Source organism: Salvelinus sp. IW2-2015, linkage group LG5, assembly GCF_002910315.2.
Source record: "Salvelinus sp. IW2-2015 linkage group LG5, ASM291031v2, whole genome shotgun sequence".
Taxonomy (NCBI): Eukaryota; Metazoa; Chordata; class Actinopteri; order Salmoniformes; family Salmonidae; genus Salvelinus; species Salvelinus sp. IW2-2015.
The window spans coordinates 22865504-22891758 of NC_036844.1; the positions used below are offsets into that span (position 1 = coordinate 22865504).

The 26255-nt window shown below is 44.1% G+C and overlaps 1 protein-coding gene across 5 annotated transcripts; it reads left to right on the forward strand.

The window, feature by feature from the left end:
* The first annotated feature begins 351 nt into the window (after positions 1-351).
* Positions 352-19465, forward strand: LOC111964075 (hamartin). 5 transcript variants are annotated; one of them, XM_023987762.2, is made up of 22 exons: positions 352-510; positions 5189-5408; positions 5564-5667; positions 5827-5979; positions 6148-6292; positions 6447-6601; positions 6746-6819; positions 6968-7146; positions 7470-7588; positions 8263-8428; positions 10913-11028; positions 11144-11234; positions 11374-11463; positions 12834-13464; positions 14072-14115; positions 15129-15295; positions 15627-15809; positions 15908-16018; positions 16181-16303; positions 16576-16763; positions 16911-17087; positions 17233-19465. In XM_023987762.2, exons 2-22 carry the CDS (start codon positions 5300-5302, stop codon positions 17927-17929), a joined length of 3822 nt encoding a protein of 1273 aa, XP_023843530.1. In that variant the 5' UTR covers positions 352-510; positions 5189-5299; the 3' UTR covers positions 17930-19465. The 5 variants fall into 5 exon arrangements, with proteins under 5 accessions (XP_023843530.1, XP_070299709.1, XP_023843529.1 ...); XM_070443608.1 differs by having other exon boundaries at positions 352-488; positions 4340-5408; XM_023987761.2 differs by having other exon boundaries at positions 352-488.
* Positions 19466-26255: the final 6790 nt, after the last annotated feature.

Here is a 26255-nt window from a genome sequence, read left to right on the forward strand (position 1 = left end):
CTGATCTGTATAAATATGCCTAAGTAGGCTAATAACACCATCAGCTAACATTTTGAAAATATTTCTGTGTTGCATATTTCAATTTGTGAGGTGAGAATGGGATATGATATTGGAGTTATTCAATATAGTGCTACAGATAGCTCCTAATGCGTCCATTCTGTTGAGCGCATGCGCTCACTACCTGAGTCACGCGAAAACGCATTACATATAAACTCATCCCTCCACCTGAGAAAAACAATGCTTAATTTCTCGTAGAGTGAGGAAATTAGTAGTTTGGTGCACTAAAATATGATTACAGCAGAATGGATAAATTTGAATAAGCGTAGCTGTAGCGTTATTTAGATAAATAGACTAGGCAGTGTGCAACTGCAGAGTTTGAATGTCTCAGGGATTACTTTGCGTGCGAGTCAGCGGAGGCTGCTTGCAGAGGAAGGGGCTGTGAGGTGTTCAAGATGGCGGCGCCCTGTGGAGTGCAGCGACTCTGACAGGTAAACAGGTCCATGTATTAAGGTACTTAAATATATAATGGTGAATTTCAGATGTTAAAATGTCATTAATATAAGGCGTGGGCATTATTATGTGTTTCTGATGCTCTTTCATGACTGTCAAATGCATGTTTTGTTTCCCTTCGCCGTAGCTGTTTATAATGACTTGTTTGTTTGGACTGTCAGCTAACGTTAATTATATTTCTGTAGACGCTGACAATAATGGTTTGAGTCATAGCTAGCTAGCTACTTTTATGACCATGCATCTGTTGAAATAGTTTTCAGCTTGCCAAGATTAACTAATGTAAAATACTCGGATACAACAAACCGAGCCCTGCCCATTGTTCCTCCTGAGTTGTTTACGACAGTAAGTGGTCGTTCCAGATAACGTTAGCTAGCTACAGTAGTCTGCATGCTGGCGACACATCTAGCTAGCGTTTAGCCAATAATTCTCAACTCCTCGATACTGTAGTTGAGAATTCTTGGCTAGTTTGCGTTTGACTGCATAGTGATTTTTACATGGTCAGTTACAGGTGAATGATGTAACGTTCGCTAGCTAGCTATATTTGTTGTATTCAGCTGCAACTTCTTGCAATCTTGCAGCTGCTTTCTGTATCACATTTTGAGCAAAGCTTGAGGCGTAGGCGTCATAGATACTAATTTACCTAGCTAACGTTATATCTCGTATTTGATATTACAGGTACAGTACATTCCTACTTGTAGGCATATTCTGTTGTATAACTAGATGGCCATAGGTAATTCATCACATGCAACCGTAAATAAAAAGGAATAACATAACATTATCTTGTATTTGGTACCTAGCTACTGTACTACTCAAAATTATGATACAAGTTGCATTACTAGGCTAGATAGGGTGTCCCTTTGCAGTTGGCTATTTAGTGCAATAGACTAACTCATTATCCTCCCTCCTGAGCACTAGCATCGTATAGTCCCTGCGATATGCTACTTTTCAGGGATGTCAGGAACCAATATACACAGTCAGTTAGGAAAGCAAAGGCTATCTTTTTCAAACATCCTGCAGCACTAATTGCAAAAAGTTTTGGGACACTGTAAAGTCCACCCCTGCATCAACTGGCCCAAACCCCCCCTGCTTCTCCTTCACCCAAATCCAGACAGCTGATGTTCTAAGAAAGCTGCAAAACCTGGACCTGTACAAATTAGCTGGGCTAAACAATCTGGAAAATTATCCGCTGCCATTGTTGCAACCCCTATTACTAGTCTGTTCATCCTCTCTTTCGTATCGTCTGAGATTCCTAAAGATTGGAAAGCGGCGGTCATCCCACCGCTTTCCAGTGTCTCCCCCTTCAAAGGGGGAGACACTCGACCCAAACTGTTACAGACCTGTATCTATCCTACCCTGCCTTTCTAAAGCCTTTGAAAGCCAAGTGAACAAACAGATCACTGACCATTTCGAATCCCACCGTACCTTCTCCGCTATGCAAATCCGGTTTCCGAGCTGGTCACGGGTGCACCTCAGCCACCCTCAAGGTCCTAAACGATATCATAACTGCCATCGATAAAAGATAGTACTGTGCAGCCGTCTTCATCGACCTGGCCAAGGCTTTCGACTCGGTCAATCACCGTATTCTTATCGGCAGACTCAACAACCGGGGTTTCTCTGACTGCCTTGCCTGGTTCACTAACTACTTCTCTGATAGAGTTCAGTGTGTCAAATCGGAGGGCCTGTTGTCCGGACCTCTGGCAGTCTCTGGGGGTGCCACAAGGTTCAATTCTCAGGCTGACTCTTTTCTCTGTATATATCAATGATGTCGCTGTTGCTGCGGGTGATTCCTTGATCCACCTCTACGCAGAAGACACCATTCTGTATACATTTGGCCCTTCTTTGGACACTGTGTTAACAAACCTCCAAACAAGCTACAATGCCATACAACACTCCTTCCGTGGCCTCCAACTGCTCTTAAATGCTAGTAAAACGAAATGCATGCTCTTCAACTGATCGCTGCCCGCCCGACTAGCATCACTACTCTGGATGGTTCTGACTTAGAATATGTGGACAACTACAAATACCTAGGTGTCTGGCTAGACTTCCCGACTTATGTCCAATCCAAAATTAAATATAGAATCGTCTTCCTATTTCGCAACAAAGCTTCCTTCACTCATGCTGCCAAACACACCCTCGTAATACTGACTATCCTACCGATCCTTGACTTCAGTGACGTCATTTACAAAATAGCCTCCAACACTACTCAGCAAATTGGATGCAGTCTATCACAGTGTCATCCGTTTTGTCACCAAAGCCCCATATACCACCCACCATTGCGACCTGTATGCTCTCGTTGGCTGGTCCTCACTACATATTTGTCGCCAAACCCACTGGCTCCAGGTCATCTTTAAGTCTTTGCTAGGTAAAGCGCCGCCTTATCTCAGCTCACTGGTCACCATAGCAACACCTACCCGTAGCAGGAGCTCCAGCAGGTATATTGCACTGGTCATCCCCAAAGCCAACACATCCTTTGGCCGCCTTTCCTTCCAGTTCTCTGCTGCCAATGACTGGAACGAACTGCAAAAATCACTGAAGTTGGAGACTTCTATCTCCCTCACTAACTTTAAGCGTCAGCTGTCAGAGCAGCTTACCGATCGCTGCAGCTGTACACAGCCAATCTGTAAATAGCCCATCCAACCAACTACCTACCTCATCCCCATATTTGTTTTAGTTTCTGCTCTTTTGCACACCAGTATTTCTACTTGCACATCCTCATCTGCACATATCACTCCAGTGTAAATTGTAATTACTTTGCCACTATGGCCTATTTATTGCTTTACCTCCTTACTTCATTTGCACACACCGTATACAGATGTTTCTATTGTGTTATTGACTGTACGTTTGTTTATTCCATGCCTAACTCTGTTGTTTTTGTTTTTTGTCGCACTGCTTTGCTTTATCTTGGCCGGGTCGCAGTTGTAAATGAGAACTTGTTCTCAACTGGCCTACCTGGTTAAATAAAGGTGAAATTAAAAAATCAGGTCCATTGTTGCAGATTGTGTTGAGGACTAGGGAACAATGACAGAATTATTATAAAATCCTAGTCCAGTTGAGTCCATAGATCTAGCCTCAGGCTTCAAATGGATTTTGTTTGTGAAATGATTTGTGAGAGAATGAGGGTGGCGCTTAACGGCTTGCACACAGCCAAATGTAATTTCCAGTGTTTACATGGAAGTGCATGGGGATGCATAAAGGCTCTTTGTGTTCTCCAGAGCTGCTGCTGCTTGAGGTCACTCTGAGGGTTGTTCCTGGTTGTGCCACTGACTGTGGCTCTGGCCCTGCAAGTTTGAAAACACCCTAATTCAACACACCCGTTAGGCTCCCGAGTGACGCAGCGGTCTAAGGCACTGCATCTCAGTGCTAGAGGCGTCACTACAGACACCCTGGTTCGAATCCGGGCTGTATCACAACCGGCCATGATTGGGAGTCCCATAGGACGGTGCACAATTGGCCCTGCGTTGGCCGGTGTAGGCCAACATGAAAAATAATTTGTTCTTAATTGACTTGCCTAGTTAAATAAAGTAAAACAAAAAAAATATTAAAACCCTAGACCAATGCTAAGACCAAGGAGCTAATTGATACCTTGGGAGACTAGTGGGGGAGAACCTCAGTAACAGAGTAGTCTATAGGCTAACAGTTGTGCCTGCCTTCTCAGCAGGGCCACACACTGACACCATAAAGATCAAAATGGGAGTAGCCTAGTTTCAAGCTGGAGTGTCAGAAATAGGTTAGGCCTATAGCCTTCCTCCTCTAAGGTAATGCTGTCATTGGAATGGGAGTAGGAGTTAAGAAAACAATAACATGCTTGCTGTTTTTTTCCCACATATAGGAAGAAGAGGATACCTAGTCATTTGTACAACTGAAATGTGTCTTCCGCATTAACCCAACCTCTCTGAATCAGAGGTGCGGTGGCTGTGGTGTCAGCTCGGGGATTCGATCTTGCAACCTTTAGGTTACTGGCCCAACGCTTCTACCCACCAGGGACCATGGGTGATTGACATCCGGGTGATATTGACCTGCCTGTCATAATTATTTATGCCCACTTGTCAGCTGGAGATTTGGATGCCTCCTTTGGCCTATTTTCCTTTGAAAGTTTGAGTCACTGAGATGGAGAGATATTATGTGAACACTCAGAATATTATGTCAAACCACTGTTAGCTGGAGAGGAGATTATCTTCTCTGACTCTTGTATTAAGCATGGTTGTTTAAGTTGTGGGCACAGAGATAACTAAGATTGTGTTTTTGTCTGTTCCATTGGGCCAAGTGTGGTCCGATTAAATTTATTTGAATTTGTCAGTGTTTCACTGCTTTGAAACTATTGTGCTAGATTTCTCATGGCTATATTAAAATCACACTGTGTACGTATCGGTGGCCTTATTTATACCCTTAGCAATTAGGAGATACATTGTAACAAACCTAATAATACCAATATGTATCTAGCTACAGTAGGCTAAGTGCCATTAATAACATTGCTATTTTCCTTCATTTTGTCTGTGCTCTGTATGACTTTTTTTTAGATTAGGCTTTACGAGGGTCATATTCATATGTTAATACAATTGATGCTTTTCTAGAATCCCGGCGGTGTGAAGTTGTATCTAATAACCTACATATCACTAAAGTTCTCTGACTTGTGTTGAGTCAGGTTTGACCCTGTCCTGTTGCTTGCTCTGTCCTGTAGTGGTGCCTGGAGACTGTATTGGCCGGAGGCTCAGGGAGCCCTCCAGGCAGGGCAGCAGGACACTGTGAGAGACACGACTGGGACCCCCCCTCCCCCTCCACCACTGTCACCATGGCGAGAGAGCAGCCCAATGTAGGGGACCTCCTCCCTCTCCTGGGGTCCTCTGACATCCACCAACTGGAGGAGATTAAAGGCCTTATCAATGAGAATCTCAGCACTGGTGATAACTTGGCTTTTTAATAAGTTGTTTTTGGACTTGGACAGTTAGCCTTTTATCCTGTACTCTGATTGTATTAGAGGGCTCTGGTCATTTCAATTATGCAGCCATAATGTGGATGTTGGGACTACGTTAAATATTTCCTCCTCTCTGTGCAGAGCGAGGGGCCATGCTGCTGAATGGACTGGTGGACTACTTCCTGGAGACTAATTCGGCCCAGGCCATTCATATTCTCTCCTCTGTCAGAGAGCCACATGATAAGGTGAGATCTGCCGAACCCCACCATCACCTTATATTGCCAAAGACTGTAACCCCATTTTTTTGATCAGATGTTAATTCAATAACTTAAACTCATGTATTCATTGTTTCACAATGCATATGATTGTCTTATAGCTCAATGTTTTTCATTTACCCACCACAGCACCTACTGGACAAGATGAACGAGTGTATGACCAAACAGGCCTGCCGGCTGCCTACCCTCACCCTGCTAGGCCACGTGGTCCGCAAGCAGCCTTCCTGGATCCACAAGATCGCCCGCTACCCGCTGCTTCTCTCACTGCTTAAATGCCTCAAGGTAAGAGGGAAAGATGGGCCATTAGCCACAGAGGTCTCCTATATAGACGGCTTTTGTAAAATAAAATATATAAAAAAATACTTGAAGGACAAGCTTATTAAATCAAGTGTCCTGGATATCTTTCATATGTATGCTAATGTTGAATGTTTTTCTTCCTGTTGTGTACAGACGGATTTAGACGTGGTGGTCCTCATAACTGGAGTCCTGGTGTTGATCACTCTGCTCCCCATGATCCCCCAGGCTGGCAAACAACACCTGTATGAGTTCTTTGACATCTTTGGTCGCCTGGCTTCCTGGAACCTGAAGAACCCAGGTAATCCCTGAGAAAAGACTCCGAAGAGCTATTTTATTAAGATAGAAGACAATAAAAATATTGGAAATGGTTGAGAGCCATGCATGGTTTTAGATGGACTGTTTTTGTTCACACTGCCTCTGACCTGACATCATGTTACTCTTGCTTCCCCCAGGGCACATCTCCGAGGTGTACCTCATCCACCTACACGCCAGTATCTACTCGCTTTTCCACCGTCTCTACGGCATGTACCCCTGCAACTTTGTGTCCTACCTGCGCTCCCACTACAACATGAAGGAGAACGTGGACACCTTTGAGGAAGTGGTGAAGGTGAGACTTGAGATTTTGCATTTGAGCAATCTTTAATTTAGTTTTTTATTCTATTAATTTTGGCTTCAGGAAGATGTTCTACCCATAGAAATTGATCTAATCCTTTGTGCTTTCCCCAAAATGTTTCGATGTATTTTTTTGCAGCCAATGCTGGAACATGTCCGTATACATCCAGAACTAGTGACTGGAACTAAAGACCATGAGCTTGATCCCACCAGGTCAGTCAATCACAGCTCTCCAGCTTCACTCACTTGTTTATGCAGCATATTCTGTCAACCAAAAAAAGCGCTTATCTGCTGACAAATTAGAGATTAATATTATTACATAGTTTTCCTCAATGTGATTGACCGTGCTGGACCTCTGCAGGTGGAAGAAGTTTGAGATTCATGACATCGTTATAGAGTGTGCCAAAGTGTCTCTGGACCCCAAGGAGGCGTCGTGTGAGGAGGGCTATGCGACCATGCCCGGGAACTTCTACCCCCACCCGGAGCTTCGCCCACAAGAGTCCGTCTCCAGCCCCTACACAGACTTCCTCAACAGCTATGGTGAGAACACACCCCCTCCCTCACCTCCCATTGGTGGATAGGAATGTCATAAGTTTGCTTGGTGTTCTCACTGTTCATTGTTCATGTCTAAAATGTGTTGTGTTTTTTTTTTTCACTGAGTCACGTGAATTCTCAGACTATCAATCATCTGAAATGTGTCTAATGTTGTTTGGCTGCCAGACGCATTAGTTGGATTGTAATTATGACTTGTCATGAGGTGATGGTGTTGTTGATAACAATGGTGAATGAATGGAAGATTTAACACATGGATATGGGAGTCAGTGAGTCAGACTGATTTGATTATTTTCCTCTCCTCCCCACAGGAAGCTCCTCTTCAACCCCTTTCTCTACCCCCCACCAGCCACTGGCACCTCCCCTGTCCCTGGCCCCTCTCCCAGGGACACAGTCCTTGTATCGCAGCCCCCAGACGTCCAGAAGTCAGGTAACATATAGTCACACAGCATTTTTGTTGCCCAACATTTCACTGCACTGACCTATAGTAATTGTGTCCAGATTAGTCCCTAGATGGAAACAGGGTTGGTTGGAGAGTGTCAGCCTGAGTGGGCAGCCACTGCTATCTGCTGCTTCTCTATTCACTTCTTCTTGTTTTGCAGAGTTTGTTTACACTTGATATATTGGCTGTGTCAGACGCTGGTTAGTCAATTGTCCCTGATCCCACTGCACCTCCCCCCCTCCTGTCCGATGAATCGCCCCCTTTATTTCAGAGAGTGGTGGGAGCGAGTGCTTCAGAGTGAGAGCGGGGGGGGGGGGGGGCTTTGAATCATCGGCGCAGGCGGTGGTGTCAGGCCTTAGAAAGCAGAAAACATTCCCTCACGCCCCCGCCCTGCCACTCTACTGTGGTCTGTCACAGGGGCTGGTTGCCCTGGCGACACTGTCTGTCCCTCTCTTTGTGAGCCACCCATGCAGGGGGTTCTGGTGTTGTTCAGCCCTCTGGGTCTGTCTGAGGATTCGTTGGTAGGAAACTGAGATCCTGGAAAACACTAGCCTAATTTCCAGATACAATTTTATAGTATACTACATCTGTCATTATCAAACATTTAAGCATAATTATGTGTAATTATCACTTAACCTGTAACATTGAATGTCTTCCTATAGAACTCTAGCTGTGAACTCGACTCCACCTGTGGGGTAAAGGAACTTTGGAGTCCCTCCTCCCTGTGTGGCATGGCCACTCCCCCTTCCTCTAGGGGCATGTCACCCAACCAAGAGCTCTCCCATAGTGCCTCTCACCTCCCAGGCCACCGCGTCCACAGCACATCAGGTGACAAGGGATCATATTACAACATAGTCAGGTCCATCATTATTTGTACCCTTGATGAAGAGGACAAAAAATAATACAATAAATAATACAAATACTGAGCTATTTTGTATGCTTTAAAAAAAATTGTTTAACAAGTAATAATAAAAAGGATATGGGTCAATGATTGCCTCTCCTGCTTTCAGTAATCTAGCACCCTCCCCTTGCGATAAATGGTTTATTCAATTGGAGAACACTTTGGGAGGGATATTAGACCATTCCTCCATACAGAATCTTTCCAGATCCTTCATTTGTTCTTATGGACTGCCCTCTTCAATTCAAACCACAGGTTTACAATGAGGCTCAAGTCTGGAGACTGAGATGGCCATTGCAAAATGTTGATTTGTTTTGTGGACAATTAACCATTTATTTGGATTTTGATTAGTGCTTGGGATGATTGTCTTGTTGAAAGATTCACTTGCGGCCAAGTGTCATCCTCCTGGCAGAGGCAACCAGGTTTTTGGCTACTTGTTAAGGTAAAGTTCATGATGCTGTTGACCAAGGGCCCCCCCAGGACCAATGGTCTAATATCCCTCCCAATGTGTTCTCCAATCTCATAAAAGATTTTAGAAAAAGTCTGTCTTTACCCTCACAGGGTGTATTGAAAACAGGGGTGCCAATACGTTTGACCCTTATCTTTTTTTTTTTAATATTACCTGTCAAAACAAAATATTTCTCTGAGCAGTTGTGTTAGCATAAAATATAATTTCCCCCTTTTTTTGTATACAAAATAGCGTAGTATTTATTTTTTGCTCATCTTTATCAGGTCGATAACTAATGGTTCCCTTGACTGGATTAAGTGTTGTGGGATTTATATAGATTGAATAAACAATATTGATTTGTATGATATAACATGCTGTAGAAAATGATCCCAACATGCGTCTTTACACCTTTTATACTATGACGTACGATCTGTCTTCAACTTTTCTGTGTACACTATTTGTATTGATTAAGGATCCCCATTAGTTCCTGCCAAGGCAGCACCTACTCTTCCTGGGATCCTGCAACGTTAAGGCAGTTAAACAGTTTAAAATATTATGACATTTCATAACACTTTACCCAATACATTTAATGTGTTCCCTCAGGCCACTACTATAGGGTGGCAGGTAGCCTAGTGGTAAGAGCTTTGGACTAGTAACCGAAAGGTTGCAAGATCGAATCCCCGAGCTGACAAGGTAAAAATCTGTCGTTCTGCCCTGAACAACGCAGTTAACCCACTGTTCCTCGGCCGTCATTGAAAATAAGAATTTGTTCTTCTCTGACTTGCCTAGTTAAATAAAGGTAAAATAAAATACTCCACGATCACATATTTACAATACAACATCCGTGTGTGTGTCCACAGTCCCAGCTTTTCCATAAGGTGTATTATTATGTTTAAAAAAAATCTGATTCTACTGCTTGCATCAGTTACCTGATGTGGAATAGAGTTCCATGTAGTCATGGCTCTATGTAGTACAGTGTGCCTCCCATAGTCTGTTCTGGACTTGGGGATTATGAAGAGACCTCTGGTGGTATGCATGGGTGTCTGAGCTGTGTGCTAGTAGTTTAAACAGACACCTCGGTGCACTTCTTACAAAAACAAGTAGTGATGAAGTTAATCTCTCCGCCACTTTGAGCCATGAGAGATTTAAATGCATAGTATTGTTAGCTTTCCGTGTATATTTAAGGGCCAGCTGTGCTACCCTGTTCTGAGCCAATTGTAATTTTCTGAGGTCCCTCTTTGTGGCACCTGACCACACGACTGAACAGTATTCCAGGTGTGACACAACTAGAGCCTGTTAAAAAGGCAGAGCAGCGCTTGATAATGGACAGACTTCTCCCCATCTCAGGTACTGTTGTATCAACATGTTTTGACCATGACAGTACACAATCCAGGGTTACTCCAAGTGGTTCAGTCACCTCATCTTGCTCAATTTCCAAATTATTTATTACAAGATTGTTGTGGTTTAGTGAATGATTTGTCCCAAATACGATGCTTTTTGTTTTTTAAATATTTAGGTTGAACTTATTCCTTGTCACTCATTCTAAAACTAACTGCAGCTCTTAAGTGTTGCAGTGATTTCACTTGCTGATGTGCATAGTGTAGTAATCGACATACGTAGACACACTGGCTTTACTCAATGCCAATGGTATGTATTTAGTTTAAGTTTGAAAAAAGTAAGGGGCCTAGACAGCTGCCCTGGGGAATTCCATTTAAAAAATAAAAATTATAATAAAAATTGCATGCCCTCCGAAAACTGGTTCTAACTTTGTGATATTAATATTCTGACACTGACAGTATGTAGACTTATTCAGGAAAAGTCACGGATGGAGGGGAACTTAAAAAATGACGGTGTAAAAAAAAAAAAGATATTAATGAGCAGTGAAAATGACTGCTTTAGCAGTTCTAGTGTTAATCCTACATGACATTTTGGTTGTTATTTTCTCCTAATTGCTGGGTTCTGTCAGCAGGTGGCAAAGGCACGCCTGCCTCCAGCACTCCTGCCACCTCCTCCCCACCCCACACCCCCTCTGATTTCCCTATCATCCCCCTGCTCTCCAACACCACCAGTCCACCACAGAAGGTACAATATGACATCAATTCCCACAATGGGCATTCTGGCCTTTTGTAGTGTAGAGAACTTGGGAGGACTTCCTTGTTAAATTAAACTTGCGAATAACACAACTGTTCACTTTCAGGATGGTCACCCTGTAGAAGCAGCCAAACACAGCCTGGTGAGGCAGGAACCAATCAGAGATCCTGAAAAAGGGGGAGAAGTCATCAACAGAGGTCTGTGATCATGAAAAAATGTGAAAATGGATATTACAATTTGTATGCTTTTTACAAAGTCCTTGGTTTTTAAACATTGTCAGTCCATGTTCTCTGTTTTACATAAAACAATGTTTATTGGCTGTCTTTTGCATACTAGATGTAGGTGGTGGTGGTGAGATCGTTTCCATGACGCTGTCAGTCTTTATGAAGGAGCATGAGCTTCAGCAGAGGACAGAGAGGGAAGAGAGTGAGTACAAGGATTGAGAATCAGAGTGAGCTGGTCTAAATGAGGTTGACATAACATTTCAGTTAAATGAGAGTGAACCATATACACTACATTACCAAAAGTATGTGGACACCTGCTCGTCGACCATCTCATTCCAAAATCATGGGCATTGATATGGAGATGCCCCCCCCTCCCCCTTTGCTGCTATAACAGCCTCCACTCTTATGGGAAGGCTTTCCACTAGATGTTTGGACATTGCTGCGGGGACTTACTTCCATTCAGCCATGAGCATTCGTGAGGTCGGGCACTGATATTAGGCCTGGCTTGCAGTCAGCGTTCCAATTCATGGGTGGCCCCATGTTCGATGGGGCCACCCTGTAGAAGCAGCCAAGGTCAGGGCTCTGTGCAGGTCAGTCAAGTTCTTCCACACCAAACTCGACAAACCATTTCTGTATGGAACTTGCTTTGTGCACAGGGGAATTGTCATACTGAAACAGGAAAGAACCTTCCCCAGACTTTTGCCACCAAGTTGCTCCATAGTCTAATCTTCTAGAATGTCATTGTGTGCTGTAGCTTTAAGATTTCTCTTTACTGGAACTAAGGGGCCTGAAAAACAGCCCCAGACCATTATTCCTCCTCCACCAAACTTGACAGTTGGTACTATGCATTGGGGAAGGTAGCGTTCTCCTGGCATCTGCCAAGCCCAGATTTGTCTGTCGGACTGCCAGATGGTGAACTGTGATTCAACACTCCAGAGAATGCGTTTTCACTGCTCCAGAGTCCAAGCTTTACACCACTCCAGCTGACGCTTTGCATTGCACACGGTTATCTTAGGCTTGTGTGTGTCTGCTCGGCCATGGAAAACCATCTCATAAAGCTCCCAACAAACAGTTCTTGTGCTGATGTTTCTTCCAGAGGCCGTTTGGAACTCGGTGTGTGTTGCAACCAAGGACAGACCATTTTTACACGCTTCAGCACTCGGCGGTCCTGTTCTGTGAGCTTGTGTGGCCAACCACTTCGTGGCTGAGCCGTTGTTTCCACTTCACAATAACAGCACTTACAGTTGACCGGGGCAGCTCTAGCAGGGCAGAAATTTGACGAACTGACCTGTTGGAAATGTGGCATCCTATGACGGTGCCATGTTGAAACTCACAAAGCTCTTCAGTGAGGCCATTCTATTGCCAATGTTTGTCTCTGGAGATTGCGTGCCTGTGTGCTCGATTTTTATACACCTGTCAGTAACGGGTGTGGCTGAACTAGCCGAATTCACTCATTTGAAGCGGTGTCCATATACTTTTGTGTGTACATTTCATAGAAATAGTCACCAATGACTCAACCTGTTCCACTACAAGCCTCATGTCTCCCGTTTTACTTCTCCAAAAACTCACCAGCTGCCATCTCAGAGGAGCTCCTGAAAATCACGGAGGACAAGCGGGACTTGGCCGGCCTGAGGGGCTTTGATTCCCTGTTCTACCGCACCACCGAGACCCTGACAGGTACCCAGGAGAAGCCCCTGCTCAACCCCCCACTGGGCGGCCCCGTGCCGCCCCGGGACCCCCACAATGCTGTGTCGACCTCAGACAATGCACTGGAGAATACCCAGGGGGCTATTGGTGGAGATGGGGACAGTAGTAGGGGCTCGGCCCTGGACCAGTCCTGGTCTATTGAACCTGTGTGTCCTTTCAGCCCCATCCAAAACCATCTCCACCAGAGCCTCTCTGCCCTGGAGGACGAGGTGGCCAAGTTCGGTGGCCTTTTCTCGCCAAGCCGCCCAATGAAGAACCCCTCCCTGCCCTATGAGGCCCTGTTTGACCTGGCTCTGCCCCGGGCTGCATCCCTCTTCGTTGGGAGGAGGACGTCGGAAGCCCGGGGCAGAGCTGCCCTGGAGAGGCTGTGCCAGCGGCAGGAGGGACTGGAGGACAGGGAGGAGGAGGGCGAGGGGATGGTGTCTGCTTCCCCCCTGGAGGTGCTAGATCACCTTGTTCAGCAGGGCAGTGACACCCACGACAAGGTGCTCAAGAGGTGAGGGGGCCAGCTTTTACTATCTATCAGGTCACAACTGTCTGATCAACTTTATGCCAATCAGTCTATATCAAAACCATTAATAATGGGTTGCCTTAGTACCTAGTCCAAGAACATGGGTTTCTGTGTGCTGTATGTGCTGGAGGCAAGGGGAAGACCGAGTGTATGTGATGTGAACCTCACTGTGTGGAATTGGGCTGGGTTCTTTCCAGTCCATTGCCCTAGCCCACAGGAAATGCTCAGTGGAGAACTACAGGCATTGTCTGACACACTCCACTCCCCTCCTGCACGCACACACACACCGTCCTCGCTCCTAAGCCAATAATACAACAGCAGAGTTGGCGTTCTGTGCAGAACGATCTGGCTTTGCACGTTTCCCCCCCCACCTCTTTAGTATCTTCCCCAAAGATGAATGGCAGGCCATGCCCTGTTTGAGGGATGTAATTCACTGGGACAGAGGGCCTACACACACAAAAGTGTGTCTCCAAGCCCAGATGGAGATGGGTCGAGAAGGCCGGGATCTACCATTCAGGTCTTTTATATGGGGTCTGATGTACTGTCCCAATGCTGCCCCTGTTGAGCTGCCCCTGTTTTTTTTCTCTTACAGTTTACCTTTGCCAAGCAAGTCAGCTGACTGGACACATTTTGGAGGTAAAGAACCAGCACCAGAGCACTGCAGGAACACTGGACTAGCTAGTGCAACAGGGGAACGCTGAAAGCTTTCAGCTTATTTAGGCCTCATGATGTGTTTACCATACAATGACGACAATGTAGTTTTCCTACATCATACAGAAACAGAGGGCATTTTACAATATGCTCACACTTTTCTGCCATTGAAATCCTTTGGTGGGCTTCTGAAACGTTTATTTTATTATTATACATTTTTGGGATGGAAACGCCTTCAGTAAACTTAAACAACTAAAACCTGATATAAAGTATGTAGAAAAGATAATGGATCACCAAAGTAAAATCTGGACAGTCATGGAGAATTTTAAAATAAAATAATCCAAAAACACGGCATCCAGCTAAGCCCCTTTTTGATCCTGGAAAAAACCTGGACTCATTAAGTACCTTGGAGGTAGAATAGCAATAATAAAGACAAGCAGAGTTCACATGATCCTAGATGCTATATGAGAATCAGATCCTCTCTGGATGGGTACAAGGGGCTCTGTCTTAACCATCTCTAGCTGCTGAGCACTGTATAACAGCCTTGTCTGGGCCAAAACTCCCTCTCTGCTTGCCAAATATTGGAATTGAATAAGATCCCCTGGTTATACAACTTATAAGTAATGTATAAGTGATTGTGAAGCCAACTCCACCAAGAGCTTATGTAAGCTCCCGGAGCCAGTATATTTTATGTACACCTACTCAGTTCCCTCTTTCCTCTGTTAGTTTGACTACATAGAGTGCACTAGTCATACAGCTTTCATTCATTAATAAAAGATGATGAATAATCAATGTTCAAGATATTTTAGCCCAGAATAGCATTAGAGATGGAACTGTGAGTAGGAATAATCAGAAATAAGGTCAGAAATACAATCAAGCAACTCAATATTAGGTGTTCTTAATGTTTGGTACACTCTGTGTAAATACAGTCTATCCTGATTTATCTGTCTATGACCACACCATTTTCCTGGTCATAAACCCTGTCCTCCCTGCCCCAGGCTCTGCTCCGCTGGACGAGCTGCACACGTTGCGTAGCCAGCTGCTCCTGCTGCACAGCCAGCTGCTGTACGAGCGCTACAAGAGGGAGCAGCACGCCGTCCGCAACCGACGTCTACTGCGCCGCGTCATCAACGCCACTGCACTGGAAGAGCAGAACAACGCTATGGTAAGAACGCTCCTCCCTTCCCTGGATTTGTCCCGTAGCTTCTCAGAACCAGCTCAAATCTGTTTGGAGATTCCAACCTACCTAACTGTGAAAGCGGTTATCATTCAAAGAAGCAGGAGCCTGCTCTTGACCCATTTCACTCGCTGACTTTGTTATACTCACTCACACATGCATGTGAGGGTTCAGTAGATTATTGTAGGTTTTCCTCTGTGTTGCATATGGTGGAGGGGGGGGGGGACATGTTTTATTAAATCATATGACATTGTAGATTACTTCAGAAACAGTGAGTGGTGTGTCATCCTGGCTCCCTGTTTTGTGTATCCGCCTGAAGAAGGACCAGCTGAACCTGCAGAGTGTGGACGTGGTGACTCTGAAGGAGAGTCTGCAGGTGGAGCAGCAGCGCTGCAGACAGCTGTGGGATGACAGAGAGACCGTGGTCACCAGACTACACTGCCAGGTCCGCCAGCTACAGCAGGGCCGGGACGACTACTACACCAAGAACCAGGAACTTCAGGTAGACGCATGACCACATTTACACACACACAGAATACTGTATATCATATCTTCCATGCACTGTGTTGAATTCTCTCTGCTCTGGAATGTCCTCTCCAGAGTCAGTTGAATGAGTATCAGAAGAAGATGACTGACCTGGAGGCAGACCTACAGAGAGCCAACAACAAGGTGTGTCACACAGGGCACCTTCTCAACCAGATGACCATCAAGGTGAGGCACCTCACCTTGCTCTGCTCTGTAAAGTATCAGTCAGCTGCTTTATGTGCATAGATTAAAGGACTAAGAAGCTTGTTTTTTGTTTCCATAAATCAACCAAACAGAGGGCTTTGTGGGTGTTTGTCTCCCTTCTGATTGGTTATGTGTGTTCTTCAGCTGAGCACCAGTGAGAGCACCCAGCAGCAGATGAGTTTCTTGAACAAGCAGCTGCTGCTCCTGGGGGAGGCCCACAAGCTGGATGTACTGCAGCAGCAGCATACGGGCTCAGACAACACCAAGGTAGGGGGGGCCACAGACGGGGGGGGGGAAAATAACCGACTCGACAGCATGTGTAGAATCTGAATCAGTGAAAAGTTGCTATGGATTTCTCTTTCTGTAACCACCATGAGAGAATACCCGTCTTCCATATTGTGTTCCATTGTAGTAAAAGTTGTCTGAGGCCTGTTCCCATACGTATGTATTTGGAAAAGAACAACAACCTACAGATACCAGACAATACCAAACTAGTTTACAGTCGCCACCACGCCACCACCATCTCTCTATCCCTGCAGGAGGCCCAGATGGTGCAGGCGTCCTGGGGGAAGGAGGTTGAGAGGCTGAGGCAGAGCCTGCTGCAGCAGGGCCAGAAGCTGGAGGCAGCGCAGCAGAGGGTGGGCGAGCTGGAGACTCAGCTCACCAAGAAGGAACACCTCATCGTGGAGCAGAAGAAGTTCCTGGAGGATGTCAAGGGCCAGGCCAAGTATGTGCGCTCTGGGTTTAAAGGTGGAAAAGGCCTCAGACCTATTTGGATCAAAGCAGTTGGATTGTGTTTTTCTGTACAAATATATGTATTAGCATAGCAGCTTGTCTCTGTAAGCATGTGATATGAACATATCTGTCTGTGCAGGGGTGAGCTGCAGGCGTCAGAGAGCAGGTACCAGGCCCAGAGGAGAGCGACGCAGCAACTGCAAACGGAGCTGCTGCACCTCTATAGCAGGCTAGAGATGGAGGGTCATGCCTGCCTTACCACAGCCTCAGCAGCAGGGGGCAGCAGTACCGATCCTGGCGCTCCTATAGACTCTAGGTAAGATGGCAGTCAACCTGTTAGTTACATTTTCTTACTTTATTGCTGTGAATGCACATGCAGAAATGTGTGTTTGTGCCATTGGAAGCCAAATGTATATTAAAGTAATCACCCATGTTTTCCTCTGTTGCTATGGTAATGGCAGTATCATGGAACCAGATGGACCTGTCACATTGGGGACCAATGAGTGGTCTGATGACAGCAGACCATCTCAGTCCCCACGGGGCAACGGCAGCACTTTATTGCCAGGGCAACCAAAGGCGAACAACCCACCCAAAGCGTCCCCTGTCAACTCCGCCAGCAGCACCCAGGACATCCCCCCGCCTCTCCTTGTGGAGCCATCTTTTTTCTGTCCCCATGCTCCCCTGGCCACCCCGCTGCCCCCTGACGCCGCCCCCCTCACCGTTGGCTCCTACCCCAGCGCCAACAGCTTCCTGGGCATGAGGGCGCGGGAGCTGTTCCGGAACAAGAGCGAAAGCCAGTGTGACGAGGAGCCCCCCCACCTGGCCGGCCTTTCACAGGGCCTGAAGACTGAGCTGTGTGTGGAGCCCTTATTTCCCCCACTGGGGAATGCTCTGACATGTCCTGTCTCTGTCCCTACCCTTGCCCCTGTCCCTACCCCTGCCACTACCCTTGCCACTGTCCCTGCCTCTATAGTAGGGGCCCCTCTCACTGTGCCTGCCAAGGAGCACCCGCCTGAAACCAGGCAAAGGGCTATCAAGCAGGAGAGTCCTAGGAGGAAAATAGGAGGAGCAAGGGGAGGGGAAGCGGCCAGCGCAGCACAACCCAAACAGCAATTTAGGATTATGGACTACAACGAAACACAACAAGAGCACAGTTAAAGAGACACCAAACTGAGAGAGAAGAGGTTGTCTGGAGCAAGAGCTACAAGCAGTAGAACCATAAGAGTTGAAGACAAAGCTCTGTTAAATTCAGTGTTATCCCATTCCCTCAAGTGGACAACAGGATTTGACCCACTGATTGATTTAATCCCAGATTTAAAGATGGGAATGAAGGTTTAAATAAGGTCATTTAACAATCTACCAGCAGAGACCACATTATATATCTGGTCTGATTGCAGTTATACTTAGACATTTATATACTTAGACATTTGGGAGTTATATTTTCAGGAAACAATTTCATATAAATAGAGACCCTATTTCCAAATTTGTTGTTTGAAGTTATAAGAATATGCCATATTGGGTCCAAAACAAGTTAGACAAGTATAAAACACTAAAAGTATGAGAGGGCCTTTTCATTAGTCTTGTAGGGTGTGAGAAAGGGATGGTTATGAAAGCCTGGTTTTGGTTGGCTATTGTCTTGAGCACCTGTACTGATGTTGTATGAGGGAGGTGGGTTGGGGTGGTGTGATCCTCAAGGCTTGGGGAGTAGCTGTGCCAAGTATGAGATTGTTGTCAATGATTCCAACTCCTCTGCTATGCTTGGGGAGGAACCTGGGAGTTTGACTGTTTTCATTGTAGATAAAATATAGGAGGAGGATTGCTTTTTTCCATGCTGGTTTCATTATGTTCCTGACAGAAATGACCTTTAGTATGCGTTGAAGAGGGAGAGTGTGTATGCATGCATGCAAGTGTATGTTTAAGTCATGTTTCAATCATTTAGAAATGCTTTTTTATGAGTAGTGACAAATATGATACTTAAAGTACTTGTAACTTTCTGCAACTAATGTTGCTCATGATAACCACTTATCTTGACTTTAAATCACACGTGTTATGTTAGTTCTGACAAATCATTTGCATTACATCAACCTGTGTGAAGCAGTATTTTCTGTTCGAGTTCACTAACCGAAAGTGAACAGAAAGACAGTGCCAAACATTTACCAGATATTGAATACAACCATTTCAAAATGACTCATTGACCTCACCAAGTGCTCCTATTCTAGTTCGGTATCTGGGTGTCTCTCAAAAGGGCTGATTGCTGTATAAAAGGTTTGCATGTGTCCTCTTGTCATAGCTACAGTGAGTCTGAAAAGAAAAGAAAAAACAAGTCTCTGCCAATTGATTCTTATTGGTCCTACTGACCTATGACAGTCAGAATTGCCTCTTTCTTTTGGGTTCTTCCATGTGTTTAAATGGTCATAAATCCTGTTGTCCACTGAACTTCAGCTGTTATTCCCTCTGCCTTGCTATCTAAAGCATGTTCAACAATCCACTTTAATGCCAACAGTATAGTAGTAGGAACTACAACAAACCCAAGATAGAAGGTACAATCAAGCGTGGACTGAATGGAAAGCTTGAACTGGGATTCCTTTTGGAGCTGGAGATTTTGAAAAAAGGCAAAAAAAACAAAGTTCTTAAAAGCAGTTGCTTGTGTTTAACTGTGAACAATAAAAATCGTCTTCAATGTTTTGCACTACAGATCCTCTGAATGTTTTTTATTTCATTTTCTATAGTCACACAACTTGACTTCAAGGCTCAAACGGACCCCTAAACAATTTTCTGTCTCATTCCCCACTAGAGAGCACTGTTGTTCTAAATACTCAGCCTTTTCCTGCAGTGGTTCAATCAACAGGTACGCCAGTCTGGTAGATTGGAGCGAACAAGTCCATAGACAATTATTTTTAAGGTCAAATACTGTCAGTGGGAGCTACAGAATGTATTTGTGTAAATACTATATATATATATATATATATGTGCAATTATGTTATCTGTTGCATTATTACTCGTCAAATATATGAAATGGCTAGTGGTACAAAAAGACACAGCATAGAATGTAATAGTCATGTATCAAACTAGCTCAATCCTAACACTTCAACCTTGCTGAAATATACTGATCAAAAATATAAATGCAACGTGCAACTTTTCAAATATTTCTTTACTGGGTTACAGTTCATTTGAGAAAATCAGTCAATTGAAATACAATTTATTAGGCCCTAATCTATTGAGTTCAAATGACTGGGAATCCTGACACTTTAAAAGAAAGTGTCAGGAGTGTCAGGGTCTCATCACGTTTTTTTTGTGCATTCAAATTGCCATTGATTAAAAACACAATTGTGTTTGTGCGTAGCTTATGCCTGCCCATAACATAACCCTACCGCCACCATGGGGCACTCTGTTCACAACTTTGACATCAGCAAACCGCTCGAACACATGAAGCTGTACACATGGTCTGCGGTTGTGGGGCCGTTTGGAAGTACTGCCAAAATCTCTAAAATGGTGGAGGTGGCTTATGGTAGAGAAATTAACATTCAATTATCTGGCAACAGCTCTGGTGGACATTCTTGCAGGCCGCATGCCAATTGCACATTCCCTCAACTTGAGACATCTGTGGCATTGTGTTGTGTAATGAAACTGCACATTTTAGAGTGGCCTTTAATTGTACCCAGCACAAGGTGCATCTGTGATCATGCTTTTTAATCAGCTTCTTCTTATGCCACACCTGTCCGGTGGATGGATTATCTTGGCAAAGTAGAAATGTTCACTAACAGGGATGTAAACAAATTTGTTCACAAAATGTAAGAGAAATAAGCTTTTTGTGTGTATGGAACATTTCTGGGATCTTTTATTTCAGCTCATGAAACATGGGACCAACATTTTGTTGCATTTATATTTTTGTTCAGTGTAGTCCGCCCATTCTGACTATTCCCTAAGCATCAAATAGTTCTAAATTCCTCTCCTTCCTATTACCTAAAACTGTTTTTTGTAGTACATTTCTAATCCATGTATGAATATATTGGGCAAAGCCATAAAATGAATAGTGACCGTTTTATGCAGATATTGTGTGTCGTCGACAATGCTTAGTTCCCTGGGTTAATACTACTTGGTTCTATATCAGTTTGTGAAAGGAAAGGAATCATTGTGGGTATAACTGAGCAAGTATGATTAGTTTATCAAACATGTTCCTATGTATTTCATGAGTGAGTAAAAAAAAAAAGTGGTATGATTAATTCACCAGTCCTCCACGGGGTCAGGGAAATTGATGCAGGATAATTGGGCACAGAGGGAATCCTTGGCAATTTGTGATTTCAAATTTATTGAGAAATTCGATGTCAGTGCAAATGTGAAATTGCTCCTCAATGTTCTCATAGATTCCATGAACATTTTAATATAAATCTAAAGTATTTCCAGCAAAGGGATTTTTCTCTCTTTGCCAACTTAAAATGAAGCCCTGTGAAAATGATCTGAATGAGGAAAAGAGTTGCAGAGAGGCTATGCAAAGTTAGAATTGGGCTCTAAGGAGAATGTCTATCTCTTGCCAACAGTAAAGTCCTGTGGATAATATTTTTTTTTGAGACAAAAATAGTAAAGTTTAAATTATTTCATAACAATTTTCAGAAATACACCTGTAATGCAGAGTATTACTTTGCTACATTGATTCTTACACAGTTACATTTTAGTTATTTAGCAGACACTCTTATCCAGAATGACTTTCAAGAGCAATTAGGGTTAAGTGCCTTGCTGAAGGGTACATAATGAGTTTTTTTTCCGCTAGTCAGCTCGGGGATTGTAACCAGCGACCTTTCGGTTTCTGGCCCAACGCACTTAACCGCTAGGCTACCTGCCACCCTTAATTTCCAAACCTCAATTATACACTACATTACAGATTTTTCTAAATAAGTTAATACAGGGGTGCTAGTTTAAGCAACAGAAAATATTTATGTATAAAATTGCAAGCAGACATAGTTGCATTTACACGGGAAGCACAATTCTGATATTTTTTCCACTAGTTGGTATTTTTTCATATCAGATCTTTTTCAGAGCTGATCTGATTGGTCATAATACCAATTAGTGAAAAAAATATCAGAATGGGCTGCCTTGTGTAAATGCAGGCCATCAATCTATAAATACAGGCGAACACATCTCTCTCTTTTACAGCAACTATCTCCTGAATAATATCCACATTTTTAATGAACAGGGGCATCTGTTACATTCATGTGGCCAGTAAAGTTTTTAACTTTTCAATACTTAATGTCCTCCTTTTCCTAATAATATCATAATGACATATTTAATGACCAGGAAATATTCTTTGAAGTTGCCCAGAAGAAGGGTTTCCTCAAGTAAGACTTTGTTTGAAAGTCTATAGGCACTTGACAACATTCTATCCTATTAATATAATGAGTTTGAAATTGTTCTTACTGTCAATTGCACTGGACATCAAACTCAAAGTTTTGTTAATTCAAAATTATTGCAATAATCTACATGAATTGAAATCTAATTTAGAGACAGAAAATACCGTGCAGCTGTTAAGTATCATGATTTGAATTTGATAAGAATTTATAGGAGAAATATTAAGATAAGGAATTTATGCAGGATCAAGTTAAAATCATGATCATTTTAAGTCTCCCTTTCAAAAGCCTAGTTCTATTTAAATGTTTGTGTTTATTCCACATAGTCACACACTGGATGAAAAATCCAAAACAAGAACATTTTTGGTAAGCATACTACATACTGACACTGTGGAAAACGGCTTCATTTGTCCTCATTAAAAGCTTAAAAGTCTATGAATAAATAATCATTAAAGAATATACTTTTTCCTTTTTTTAATACGAGGCCTTATGCAAAACACCCTAAAATAGACTAAATAAATATGCACTATAAAGTCTGTTTAGAACATGTGCCCTTCCCCCACTATCACATTTAGACAGCTGACATGCACCTCCACATCAGACTCTATATTGGTTGCTGTTTTTGGATGAAAAAATTGGACCTCTGAGAGGAGAGTTAATGCAATTAAATGAGGGTGGTGAGTCTCTCCCTCTCTCTCTCTCTCTCTCTCTCTCTCTCTCTCTTGAATCAGTAAGCAAAGCAGATTCAAAACTTAAAAAAGGAGAGAAGAAAAGAAAAGAGAGAGAGAGAGAAGAGGAGCATGCACAGGCCAATCCCTATGGTTTAATTATTTTAATTATCTTTCCTCTTTCAGCTTTCCTAAAAAAGAGGCCATTAAAGGAAGCCCGTTTGGGTTAATGTGATTTTAAAAAACAAGATGGAGGGAAAGATGAAAGGCTGCAGATGTCAGAGCTAATCAGGGGAGTTAAAACTGCTATTTGTGAACTGGGACGTTTTTTTAAGTGGGTAGAAAGATTTTCTATTTTATTTCCTCACTTCAAAACACCTCTTTCCTCATTCTCTGTTAAACTTCCCTCATACCCGAGAAGCTCTCTTCATTCTCTCGCAGCACACTGCCAGTGTAATGACTGACACAGTGCTTGATATTCTGGTGTGCTCTACAACACTGAGTCTTGGCAGGAGGGAGGGACATGGGAAGATTGCTAAAAGATTTTGAAAGAATGTGTTTTTCCCCTAATGATACTGACTTTTCATTAAAAAAGCAATTATGTGGGCAAGTGAGTAACATTAGCTTAGCAATTAGCATCACTGAAATAGATTTAGTTTATGATAGCAGTATTATCAAATGGAGTGTACACCCCTTAATTCAAGTTATCTCCAACTAATAAGTACACTGAACAAAAATATAAACGCAACATGTAAAGTGTTGGTCCCATGTTTCATGAGTTGAAATAATATACATTTTATAAACGCAGAAAAAGCTTATTTCTCTCAAATTTTGTGCAAATATTTGTTTACATCCCTGTTAGTGAGCATTTTTACTTTGCCAAGATAATCCATCCACCTGACAGGTGTGGCATATGAAGAAGCTGATTAAACAGCATGAACACTACACAGGTGAACCTTGTGCTGGGTACAATTAAAGGCCACTCTAAAATGTGCAGTTTTGTTACACAACACAATGCCACAAATGTCTCAAGTTTTGAGGGAATGTGCAATTGGTATGCTGACTGCAGGAATGTCCACCAGAGCTTTTGCCAGATAATTGAATGTTAATTTCTCTACCATAAGCCGCCTCCAACGTCGTTTTAGAGTATTTGGTATTAGGTCCGACCGGCCTCACAACCGCAGACTACGTGTGCGGCGTTGTGTTGTTGAGCGGTTTGCTGATGTGAACAGAGTGCCCCATAGTGGCGGTGGGGTTATGGTATGGGCAGGCATAAACTACGGACAACAAACACAATCGCATTTTATCGATGGCAATTTCAATGCACAGAGATACCGTGACGAAATCCTGAGGCCCATTGTCGTGCTATTAATTTGCCGCCATCACCTCATGTTTCAGCATGATAATGCACGGCCCCATGTCGTAAGGATCTGTACACAATTCCTGGAAGCTGAAAATGTCCCAGTTCTTCCATGGCCTGCATACTCACCAGACATGTCACCCTTTGATCATGTTTGGGATGCTCTGGATCAGCGTGTACGACAGCATGTTCCAGTTCTTGCCAATATTCAGCAACTTCGTACAGCCATTGAAGAGGAGTGGGACAACATTCCACAGGCCACAATCAATAGCCTGATCAACTCTATGAGAAGGACGTATGGCTCGTGCTTGAGGCAAATGGTGGTCACACCAGATACGGACTGGTTTTCTGATCCACGCCCTACCTTTTTAAGGTATCTGTGACCAACAGATCATATCTATATTCCCAGTCATCTGAAATCCATAGATTAGGGGCAAAAATTTGATTAAATTGACAATTCCTCTATCATGATGTAACTCAGTAAATTTTGAAATTGTTGCATGGACCAAGCAGACACCATTAACATAGACGGGGCAGGTAAGAGTGAGCGGAGAGGTGGAGGCGGGTAGAGAGTGGAGCGGGTAGAGGGTGGAGCGGGTAGAGAGTGGAGCGGTAGAGAGGGGAGGGGTAGAGGGTGGAGCGGTTAGAGAGTGGAGCGGGTAGAGAGTGGAGCGGGTAAGGGTGGAGCAGGTAGAGAGTGGAGCGGGTAGAGAGTGGAGCGGGTAGAGGTGGAGCGGTAAGAGTGGAGCGGGTAAGATGGAGCGGGTAGAGGGTGGAGCGGGTAGAGGGTGGAGCGGGTAGAGGTGTGAGCGGGTAAGAGTGGAGCGGAGAGGGTGGAGGCGGTAGAGGTGGAGCGGGTAGAGGTGGAGCGGGTAGAGAGTGGAGCGGGTAGAGGGTGGAGCGGGTAGAGGGTGGAGCGGGTAGAGGGTGGAAGCGGGTAAGAGAGTGGAGCGGGTAGAGGGGTGAGCGGGTAGAGAGTGGAGCGGTAGAGAGTGGAGCGGGTAGAGAGTGGAGCGGGTAGAGAGTGGAGCGGGTAGAGAGTTTCAAGTTCCGTGTGCCACATCACCCTCGTTATGTATGTAATTTTCTGTGTTACTTAAAAAATATATATATATCTTTAGTTTATAGTAAATTCTCTTAACTCTATTTCTTGAACTGCATTGTTGGTTAAGGGCTTGTAAGTAAGAATCAAGCATTACCTGTTGTATTCGGCGCATGTGACAAATAACATTGATTTGATTTGAATTGATGTTGCGTTTACGTTTTGTTCAGTATAGTTTTCTAGTCCGTTATGTTGCCTCTGCTGCCAACTTACATGTTTGGTTCAAGCCTACTTTCTTGTAGAAATACTGTACTGTTGATCAGAATATAAGCACCTAGTCATACATTATTGACCATTGGTGGTATGCTGAATGATATTATGCCTTACAAATATATTCCGTTTTGAGAGCTTGACATTTGTTCAGGCCAGGTGGACACAGAAAGCACAGGTGTGAGCCACAGCACGGTGAGGAAAAACCAAAGATCTACTTCAAACTAAATCAAGCAGAAGGAATTTCTATGTGTGTAGAGAGATGGACGGGAGCCCATGTAATATTAAAACGCGCGGTCTGGCAATGCAACAGTGCCACCTTTCCCACGGCTCCCGCCCTCCCTGCTTCCCGGCCATCGGCTCTTCCTCAAGGTGACACTTCAAAGCAGGCACACAGACGTGGCAGGCTTGGTTGCCGGCAGGAGCCAGCCCCCACGACTTCGCTTCTCTCCTTTCTGCCACCCTCTATCTTCCCCCCCCAAAGACGCAGCGAGTACCCCCGCTGGGCTAGGTCAGCGCCAAGAAATCCACGGCTTGCACTCTGGAGCCCTGTGAAAAACTCTACCCACAACCTTAATTAATAACAGCCCATTCCTATTGCAACACTTGGAACTAGCTGCATCTTATGGGGAATTCTGGAGCCTCTTCAACAGAAGGCAGGCAAGGGAAGGGGGAGGTTGAGGGATGGCTCCAAATCATTATAATTTTTATGATGGATTTCATATGCATTATTCTCAGTATTCCCTGGCCTATTAGATATCTTCCTCTAGTCATTCTCTTTGGGGGTGTCGTGTCTGGATGA